The following is a 10,742-nucleotide window of genomic DNA, read 5'->3' as shown; positions in this document are numbered from 1 at the left end:
AATGGCTATGAATTTATTAAGAATAAGAATATGGTCAGACTCCCAGAACAGGAAGAAGGTACATTTTACTGAGTGGTTGTGAACTTTGACGGCTAATCAAGGACTTAGGGCGTTATTGGTCATTTTTGGCCTCATAAATAGTAACAAATTCAACTTGAGTTTATTTACCAATTTCTGTTATAAAAGTCATTATATTAATAAATTGGGGCTATCTTTTTGGTGCGAATTTTTTCAAAGTGTGAAGTTAATTTCCTTCAAAATGGTCAATTTTCAACAAAATAGCACACCCCAGACGATATTCACGCATTTTATTATGAAAATGCGGGTTTATGTCTCTCTTTGTAATGCCATATCTCCTAAACTAGTTGTCGAATGAATTTCATATTTCATATTTCCATACTTTTATCATTTATTCCAGAATATGAATATAACCACTAATTCAAAATCCCAGATGAGGCTAGAAATGACCCTTAATGACCGTGGTCCTTTATCTTAGATCTATACAACGTAGCTATATATATAGTGATACAATTTCTAGGGTAGGTCAGGATACTTGAATTACTTATTTTGTTTTTGGCCTTATGGCGTGGTACTGTTGTTTGTGAATCATTACATTATTGTTGTGCTGTTGTTTAATTATCAGAGTTTGTGTACACCCTGTTGAGGACAGGATTGGAGAGATCTGACATGGACCAGGTGACTGTGGCTTTCCTGCTGGCTCGTCAAGGCTGTTTGGAGGGTACACATGTAGCCATGTCCTACCAGGAATGGTTTCAGGTACACTTCACTGTATTTTCTAAGTGTTACATACAATTTATGCCACAGTAAAATAACATAAAAGATTTTGTTTGTGAACAACGTTACTAGTACTATTGAGAGAGTAATGGGCCTTGATTTCCTTTAATGAAACCTTGTCCAGTTTCCTACTCCTGTATCGTAAAACAGATTTTAAAAACAACTTTGGGCTGAAGTCTATTTCAACCAAAATGTTTTCCATAAAAGAGGCGGAGGCTGTTATTTATTGTTGGGATTGTTGTTCTAATTTTGCTGGGAATAATACAATCAATTTTACAATCAAGTTTGTTTTAACTGTAATCTGGGTGTAACCATTTGTTCCTACAGAGAATGTTTGGTGATGGATCGCGGTCGTTGACCAACACAAGGAAAGCATTCACAGTTCTAATGAGGTTTCTTACTGAGCTAGTTCCCTTTGAATGGACAGCACACCTCAAGGTACTCCTGTAGATAATACTTTTTCCTTAATGGTATTGTACATAGCTGAACTTTTATAGTTGATGAGAGGTGATGATGATGACGACGACAACGGTGATCTGTTACTTATTGAGATTTTGTAGCAGATGGCAAGTGAAAATTGTGAAATTTAAGTGAGATTTATTTTTCATATTTAACATCAGAGCATGACTATTGGATACTCAAATCCTGTGATTTGACATATACTTGGCAGTTGTTCATCCGTTTGTAGTGATTATAACATATTGTCCTTCTCCTTCTTAATACCGACATCTGCTAACCTGCCAGAGTGTCACAAGTTCATGAAGAAAAATTTGTAGGAGAAATTTAGTTCTTGATTTGCACTTAAGGTACATATCCTACGACCCCCATTTGTACCTCCAAAGTGTAGAGAGCTCCTCACAGACTACATCATGTTGGCGAAGACACGATTAGCAGATCTTAAGGTAAGGTAGTTAACACAGATTATAAGACTCTTTTATGTCCAGGAATGTAGGATAGGGAAATTCCACCCGAGGGGTTTTCAAATTTGGTAAACATGAGGCTTTGCCGAGGGTTTTGCCAAATTTGAAAATCCTGAGGATGAAATTCCCTATCCTACACCCTTGGGCATGAAAGAGTATTTTTTACTCTCATTCCAACTACCAGAATAAGCTCAGAAACCATGAAAATGCATTTGGAGTGGCTACTATTTTAAAAAAAAAATATTCTCCAGAATATTCTCCAGAACTTTTTTGACGAAAACAAATTTGTCAGCAGGATTAAGCAATACCCAATATTTGCATACAGAGTTTGTTCAGAAAATATTATCTCATCTTTCTAACGTGTATGGTAAATGTACGTATCGTAAAAGTTTTTAATTTCATCACGTTGCTTTTTCCGCATTGCGACATCAGTGGTTTCCAAATTTGTGACGTCACGTCATTGTTGAGCTATTGTGACGTCACGCCCATGTATAAAGATAGACTCCGCAAGCATGGCTATTTTACATGGCCAGAGTTATATTACATGACTGGATATGAGAGAAAACTATATCTTGTGTCAAACATATTTTGTAAACAGAATTTTAGAAAATCATTACATTATAGTACAATTAGTTGAAGTTATTTTCTGCTGTCTGATTTAATTGATGTCAAGTGACATTTTAGCTTGACTTTCAAACTTGTGTTGTTGGCAATTAAGATATAATTCTATCCATCCCAAGTTCGTGAGATCTTTTTGTAATGATATGTTTAAATTATAGGACCCTATAGACTTAACAGGAGATAGAGAGGATGGTGATAAAAGGAAGGTAAGTTTATTCATGTCCAGAAAGCTTGTTAATTATCATTGAACTTGAAAAAATACATGATTTTCATTATTTAGAAAAAACAAATAAAAAATATGCTTTAATATGTGGTTTTATCCAGAAAATAACTTTGAATCAGTGTTCAATTAAAGGACATAGCTGAAACAGATTTTAGACAGTTTTTATATAACTGTTGATTTAACCTTAGTTTTACAAACATTCCTTATAACTAATTATAAATGGCATTCCTTTACAAAAGATTTTCCATAGGAATTAAGCATTAATACTGAAATTTCAGAAAAAAATTCTCCAACTGAAGATTATTTTTTAAATTCCACTGATAAGCTTCCTATGGGGGAAAAAAATGAATAATTGTGAGACTGGGGACTGGAAGGAGAAAGACTGAATATCCAGTATTTGGATCAAAGGATTTTACATTTTACTGGGTTTTTTTTTGTTTTTTTAACTTTATTTTAATGTATTCCTGTGTATTTATACTGTATTTGTTGTAATTAGCACCTTTATTGTAACAGGAAAGTCCTGTAAGTCATTGACTGGGTCAGGTCAGGATAATTGTGAGGGGAAGAGGGTTTATATCATTTCAATTCCTCGGGAAAAAACGGAAGGGCGATAACTATGACAAATAAGGTACACATATTATATTGTTATGGATATGTAGAAATCTTGATACATTACTCTATTGGCAAAAGTTTTAGTTGATAATCTGTTGTGAAATATTGTTATAAAACAGCTTCAATTGTGATACATCTTTGGTATTTAACAGATATTGGAGCAAACGGAGAGAGATGTACAGCTAGCATTGTCTACCTTTGAAGGAACAAACAAAATTCCATCATCTGTGATGGAGGCCAGGTAAATCGTGGAAAAAAGTTGTTTTCTTAAATACTAATGAAAGATTAGACCTATTCAACCACTAGCAGCTTAGCATACTGACTAATGTCACATATTAACTGTTAAGCTCATAATATTTTCTGAACCGGCCCCTATGAAATAGAGATTAAGTTAGTTGTTGCAAGGGATCATAACTGCTGTAGACTGGGACATTTTTGGTGCAGTTTAGTTATAACTTTTTTTGCCTGCCGTAATGAGGGTTTATCACAAATAACATAATATACATAGTAATTAAATGTGAAGGGCGAAATTAACAATGGGCGAAAAGGTATTATTCTGGCGAAGGTCGAAAGTTTGACAGGGCGAAAAATTATCTGTATACAGTATATACTTAAACCTACACACTAGATAATTACAGAAGTATATCAAACTAAATAGATTTCAGTGAATTTCTTACTCGTAATTTGTTTTTGAAAACCATGTATGCTTAATAAATATCGAACTAGACTGCAAGGTGGTAAGGGGTGGTCAGGTGGTGCAGTAGATAGCACACTTGCCTTTCACCAATGCGGCCGGGGTTCGATTCCCCGATCTGACGTGATAAGGTATGGGGTCACCTTGCCGACCACGTGGGTTTTCTCCGGGTACTCCGGTTTCCTCCCACACATAGACCCCCCACGCACTAAGATCCGGGCCAACAACAGTGATTAACATAAGTTGAAATAACTTGTTTCATAATTGTTGTAAAATAAATAAATTTTATATTTATATTTAAGGTATTTGGAATTTGCTGGTAGAAGTTAATAAATGGATTCCTTGTGTTTCAAATTATTTTAAATTTATCCTGCAGTATCTTCCGAAAGCCCTACTTCATTGGGAGATTTGTACCAGCATTACTCAAACCAAGACCAGTAAGTGAGATGTTGTTATTTTTGAAGTGAACCCGCATCAAAATTGGTTATTAAAAGTTAAGTGTTTTACGCATTTGAGCCTTATCATCATGTAAGTTAGACTCCTTGCCTTCTACCAAATTCTCAATCTCTACACTACATCCATTAACTCACTGTACATTGAACTTAGAATATTTAATGGCTTTTTTAAAATTGATCCAAAAGCAGGATTTGTGACATTTATAAATGTATTGATATTCCAGATTTATAACTGGGTGGATGATAGCTAGGTATCCTGTTTTTTCATACCCCATAACTTTAGTCCTCTAGAAAAATTCTGAAATAACCCAGAGAATAGTTTTATTTTCATTGAAATTTATCATTATGAAACATTTAATTGGAATAGGTAATGTTTTTACAAACAAGTCGGTTTATAACAAAATAGAAATGTAAACAAATGTTATTTCTTTTTCCTGTAATAAACCCATTTACCTACCTTGAGTTAGTCAGAAATTTCATTGACCCACCCTGGGCTTTTTGCAGGATAAATATGGTATATAAAACAGCTACTACCTAATATATAATAAGTGCTGTTTAAAAACAAATGTTTTCGATAACATGAACATTCCTAGGTGACAGAATTACCTGAAATTTTGGTGTTTCTTGTCAGCTTCCTGATGTCCGTGATGGGAGGATGAAGTTCATTGACACGCTCAAACGGTGAGTTGTTTTACATTCTAACTGGTTGCTGAACTGGTCACAACCCGACCAGGTACCGATATAGTTGTCTCCGATTAAGTTTTGTGTGGGGGAAAAGAGAATTGTCCAAAAGTAGTGTCTTTGTCCGAAATATTTCAGGTCACCCGAGAGACGTTGTGCATCAAATACTAGGTTGATCATTGATTTGTTTCCTGTCATGTATTACAGCGTGGAGAAGATTCCCACTAACCTGTACACAGTCTATGTGACAGCCTGTCGTCAGGAAGCTGCCAAGCTCTTACAAGGTGAGCCTTCGTGGGGCGTACGTAACATCTTCAGACTTTCATACTGCTTATTCACATGAGACCTAATAGGTAGATATAAGGTATACCGGGAGATTTTCGCCCAGTCAAACTTTCGCTCTTTGCCAGAATAATTCCTATTCGCCCAGTGTTAATTTCGCCCTCCACATTCAGGCACTATGCATATCATGGGTTGTTTACTAAATTCACAGTAACAATAAATTCACCCTCGTTACTGATGGCAAGAAAGTGAAAATTAAACTACAGCGAACATTTCCCAGTATACAGTAGTTGACCTAAATAACTGAATAGGACACAGGTGTGCAGTAAGTGAGAGGGGGAAGATCTCAAAACCAGAAGAAAAAAACCTTTAAGTTAAAGGTTTATTCAGGATCCAGAGTCAGATAGATGATAAAGTTGAATTAAGAGAACGAATGGGTTGAATCAGACATACACTATGTAGGACTACTATAAATAGAAGGTTTATACAGGTTTCCAAATTGCAAAGATACGCTGCATTATGTACGTCTGAATTGTTTTCCATCCTTTATATCCCAGGTGTTTTCCCAGAGGATGAAGAGGATGATATCACCGACATGACCATGGATCCCCTGGAGCAGCTTGAGCATCGTCTTGGACAACTAATCGACACACTTACTCTCGGCCCTGCTTCTCAATGCTACAATCTTAAAGGTAACGAAAGTGTTATTTAAACTGAACTGAAATGCTATTTAGCTATCTGTAGAATTAGTACAGCTTGTTTATGCTGGAACACACCGTCAATGTTAATAATTTCTCTTGGGCTTTCAGAATATTGGCAGCAATAAGAATTTCAAGGTTCCTGGTCAAATAATGTTAATTTTTAGGTCACCTTGAGCTTTAGCTCGAGTGAACTATTGCTATCCGTCTTCATCCGTCGTCGTCTGTTCACATTTTACATTTTAAACTTAAGCTGAAATACTAGCAAAGGGATTTCATTAATATTTCATGGGAAGGTTACTGACATCTCCCTGACCAAATGTTGTTATTTTTCGGTTTGATCATAAATCCAATATGGCCACCACGGCCCCCATTTTAAAAAACTATTTCAAACTTAAAATCAAGTTCTACTGGGCCGATTGAACTGAAACTTTGTAGGAATGATCGACTCATGGTCCTGACAAAGGGTTGTTATTTTTCCGTTCGATCAGAAATACAATTTGGGTGCCATAGCTGCTTTTTTTGAAAATAACTATTTCAAACTTAAAAACAAGTTCAAATAGGCCGATCTAACTGAAACTCAGTCTAGGAATGATCAGCTCATGGTCCTGAAAAACTTAAGTTAACGTTATACTTAACTATTTTTTACTCAAATTGGTACATATTTCACCAACAGAAATAAATACTGTAGGACTCAGATGACCGTTAAGGCCCATGTACCTCTTGTTTTCCCTGTAAAACCCTGCAGAACATTTCATACTTTATAAGACCATTTTTTTTAAATATGTAGATTGTGATATCACCCTCATGATAATATACTAAAATTTGTAATTTGAATTTGGATAATTTCATTTAAAAGTTCAAGCTAAAATTGTTTTTCTTTAAGTTTTCAATTCTGTGTTAACTATTAGACAGGAAGCTTAAGGTTACCTGCAATTCTGTTTACCTTTTTTGACAGAACATATACAATGTGTGTGCCTCAGTGAAGTGTTTTTCGTCCTTATTTTTTAGGTTTCTGTATTGATAGACAGAACATATACAATATGTGTGCCTAAGTCAAGTGTTTTTCGTCCTTATTATTTAGATTTCTGAATTGATAGCCAGAACATATACAATATGTGTGCCTCAGTCAATTGTTTTTCGTCCTTATTATTTAGGTTTCTGGATTGATAGACAGAACATATACAATATGTGTGCCTCAGTCAAGTGGTTTTCGTCCTTATTATTTAGGTTTCTGTATTGATAGACAGAACATATACAACGTGTGTGCCTCAGTCAAGTGTTTTTCGTCCTTATTATTTAGGTTGCTGTATTGATAGACAGAACATATACAATGTGTGTGCCTCAGTGAAGTGTTTTTCGTCCTTATTGTTTAGGTTTCTGTATTGATAGACAGAACATATACAACGAGTGTGCCTCAGTCAAGTGTTTTTCGTCCTTATTCTTTAGGTTTCTGTATTGATAGACAGAACATATGCAATATGTGTGCCTCAGTCAAGTGTTTTTCATCCTTATTATTTAGGTTTCTGTATTGATAGATAAAACATATACAATGTGTTTGCCTCAGTCAAGTGTTTTTCGTCCTTATTCTTTAGGTTTCTGTATTGATAGACAGAACATATGCAATATGTGTGCCTCAGTCAAGTGTTTTTCGTCCTTATTATTTAGATTTCTGAATTGATAGCCAGAACATATACAATATGTGTGCCTCAGTCAATTGTTTTTCGTCCTTATTATTTAGGTTTCTGTATTGATAGATAAAACATATACAATGTGTGTGTCTCAGTCAAGTGTTTTTCGTCCTTATTATTTAGGTTGCTGTATTGATAGACAGAACATATACAATGTGTGCGCCCCAGTCAAGTGTTTTTCGTCCTTATTTTTTAGGTTTCTGTATTGATAGACAGAACATATACAATGTGTGTGCCTCAGTCAAGTGTTGTTCGTCCTTATTATTTAGGTTTCTGTATTGATAGGCAGAACATATACAATGTGTGTGCCTCAGTCAAGTGTTTTTCGTCCTTCTTATTTAGGTTTCTGTATTGATAGACAGAACATATACAACGTGTGTGCCTCAGTCAAGTGTTTTTCGTCCTTCTTATTTAGGTTTCTGTATTGATAGACAGAACATATGCAATATGTGTGCCTCAGTCAAGTGTTTTTCGTCCTTATTTTTTAGGTTTCTGTATTGATAGACAGAACATATACAATATGTGTGCCTAAGTCAAGTGTTTTTCGTCCTTATTATTTAGCTTGCTGTATTGATAGACAGAACATATGCAATATGTGTGCCTCAGTCAAGTGTTTTTCGTCCTTATTATTTAGGTTTCTGTATTGATAGATAAAACATATACAATGTGTGTGCCTCAGTCAAGTGTTTTTCGTCCTTACTATTTAGGTTTCTGTATTGATAGATAAAACATATACAATGTTTGTGCCTCAGTCAAGTGTTTTTCATCATTATTATTTAGGTTTCTGTATTGATAGATAAAACATATACAATGTGTTTGCCTCAGTCAAGTGTTTTTCGTCCTTATTATTTAGGTTTCTGTATTGATAGACAGAACTTATTCAGAATTTGTTTGTTTGTAAGGGAGACTTCTCTCATCTGATTTTGAACTAACAAATGTTGTAGAGCCAGAACTGATGTCAATCATCAGAGAGAAAATGTCCGTTACTCTGGATGAGGAGAGTAATCAGTCTCCACAGCGGACTGTGGTCACAGTCAACGCCCACTCTCCTCAGCTGTCACTCATACATGTAAAGGTAAAAACGGGTTCTGCCTGATTCTTATGCATTAACTTATTCACCCCTTAACTTTCATAATGAACTATTCCAACCTTTAAATTGGAAGAGTTCAAATGAGTTTTCAGGGGTAAATGTTTCCGCCTGAATCTTATGTGTTAAAATGGTAATATTCTCTTAAAGAAATTGTCACTTATCAATGTTTAGCTCAAATAGCCCTTCAGTTACCTTATGTCATAGCACAGGGTCATCATTTGTCTGTCAGACAAGGGTTTCCTCAAACAACTTTGAACACATGGAATATTACCAAAGACATGAAACATCCTGATAGATAGGTGGAGGAGATTCAAAACTGTACAAATGATGGAGCTTAACCCAAGGGCTGGGGCTGGGTCAAAAGGGGTAATTCAGCTATAGTGGTTTAAGCAACTTCTCCTTTGGAACAATGTGACGGATATAATGATCAACCATATTTGGTTGGGAGCACCCTCAGGTGATGAAAATTAGAAAATATACAAACAGAGGGGCTGTCCTCCTCAGGGGGCTGAAAGGTAATTATCCCTAGATACTGTATTATAGATATTGACCATAATGGATTTTAAGCATTCTTAGGTGATCATGATTTAAAAACTGTTCAATTGGAGAGGCTGACCCCTAGGCAGTTGAGAGACCAGGCCAAAAATGGATAATAATTTCGAGTGATATTTATCCCTACCCAGTATCCCTATACCTACTTGCTGGACATCAAGAGACAAACACAATCATGCTAACAGGATTGTTTCTGGTGTCCAGCCTTGCCCCCTGGGACTTAGTCCCTGCATCAGACACAGTATTCATTTAAACATATTCTCTAAGATGCATCACCACATACTATTGAAACTCTGGAAAAGTTGCTTTCCAATTATTAATTATTCATGTCGAAATAAAGCTAATGGTAACCATTGTAAGGATATAGAATATAGAGTTCCTTTTTTGACAGTAGAAAAGGTTATTGTGAGTTGTTATCCTCAAGACTTCCTCCTACTTGTATGTGTTTGTAGGTAGTGGACCTGTTACTGAATGTGATCTGTAAGGTGACCAGCCACAGTTTACAGACTGACCAGCCGGACCTTACCTGGGCATCAAACCTCGTCAGTGTTATTGGGGAGTTCCCATCTCTACATAAAGCTCTGTATACTCGTGTTTGGAAAATCGTCAATGAAACTGTGAGTCAGAACGTACCGCGCGCCCCTTTTTTCTTTCTTTTTTTTATCTCCTGGGTTATTTTTTTTAACCAAACACTCATTATTAGCTTATTGTCCTTTATAGCCCAATATCAAAATGCCACAGATACAACAGTACACTGCATTGAATTAAACAATAAATTTAACCATAATATTTTATATACTTGTAAAAACTTTTTTGTATACTTACTTAAAACATTTATACTGTATCATAGGGCTGCAATGATATATCGTGCGACGATATAACACAATATTTTAAATACGGTACAAAAATACACAATATTTCTTGGGAGGTCATGATACACCTAGGGTGTTTTCCGGATTTTGTCTTTTCTGAATTTAGTTTGCTCATATCCATTCCCACATGGTAAGTGACAGCTCCAGCTCGGCATGCACGACAAAAGCCGTGCATTGTGTGAAATGTTAAAGTCATGCCCATTTTGGGCCAAGTCTATTTCCTTTTGTAATATTGCCATTAAAAATTTGCAACAAATATTCTACTGTTAATATATATTGTGATATGTATCGTATCACCATGTTAAGGTATCGTTGCAGACCTAATGTATCAAGTACTCATATTACCCGTTATCACAGTTTTGTCTGAATGATCAGTAAGTTCTTGTCCGATTTTTAGGTCACCTGAGACAAAGTCTCAAGTGACCTATTGCGATCGCCTTTTGTCCGTCGTCGTGCGTCCGTAAACAATTTACATTTTCGACTTCTTCTCCAAAACCCCTGAACCAATTTCAATGAAATTTTGCAGGGACCTTCCATGGACAAAGGTCAACAAAAA

General features: G+C 35.6%; 1 protein-coding gene across 1 annotated transcript in view; it reads left to right on the top strand.

Annotated features, from left to right (window-relative positions):
* The first annotated feature begins 648 nt into the window (after nt 1-648).
* The window catches only part of LOC110451114 (Fanconi anemia group A protein homolog), a 27,205-nt gene continuing 17,111 nt past the window's right edge, over nt 649-10,742 (top strand). Inside the window, exons 1-11 of the mRNA XM_021498974.1 lie at nt 649-777; nt 1,123-1,233; nt 1,602-1,697; nt 2,495-2,542; nt 3,324-3,412; nt 4,242-4,302; nt 4,952-5,001; nt 5,209-5,285; nt 5,841-5,975; nt 8,617-8,747; nt 9,767-9,931. Coding sequence (XP_021354649.1) covers nt 688-777; nt 1,123-1,233; nt 1,602-1,697; nt 2,495-2,542; nt 3,324-3,412; nt 4,242-4,302; nt 4,952-5,001; nt 5,209-5,285; nt 5,841-5,975; nt 8,617-8,747; nt 9,767-9,931 — 1,053 coding nt within the window. The 5' untranslated portion in view covers nt 649-687. The remainder of the gene's footprint in view (nt 778-1,122; nt 1,234-1,601; nt 1,698-2,494; nt 2,543-3,323; nt 3,413-4,241; nt 4,303-4,951; nt 5,002-5,208; nt 5,286-5,840; nt 5,976-8,616; nt 8,748-9,766; nt 9,932-10,742) is intronic.

The sequence above is a fragment of the Mizuhopecten yessoensis genome, unplaced genomic scaffold, assembly GCF_002113885.1.
Source record: "Mizuhopecten yessoensis strain PY_sf001 unplaced genomic scaffold, ASM211388v2 scaffold5803, whole genome shotgun sequence".
NCBI classification, from domain to species: domain Eukaryota; kingdom Metazoa; phylum Mollusca; class Bivalvia; order Pectinida; family Pectinidae; genus Mizuhopecten; species Mizuhopecten yessoensis.
Note: the sequence above shows the minus strand (reverse complement) of the source record. Positions and strands in the feature narration are given on the sequence as shown.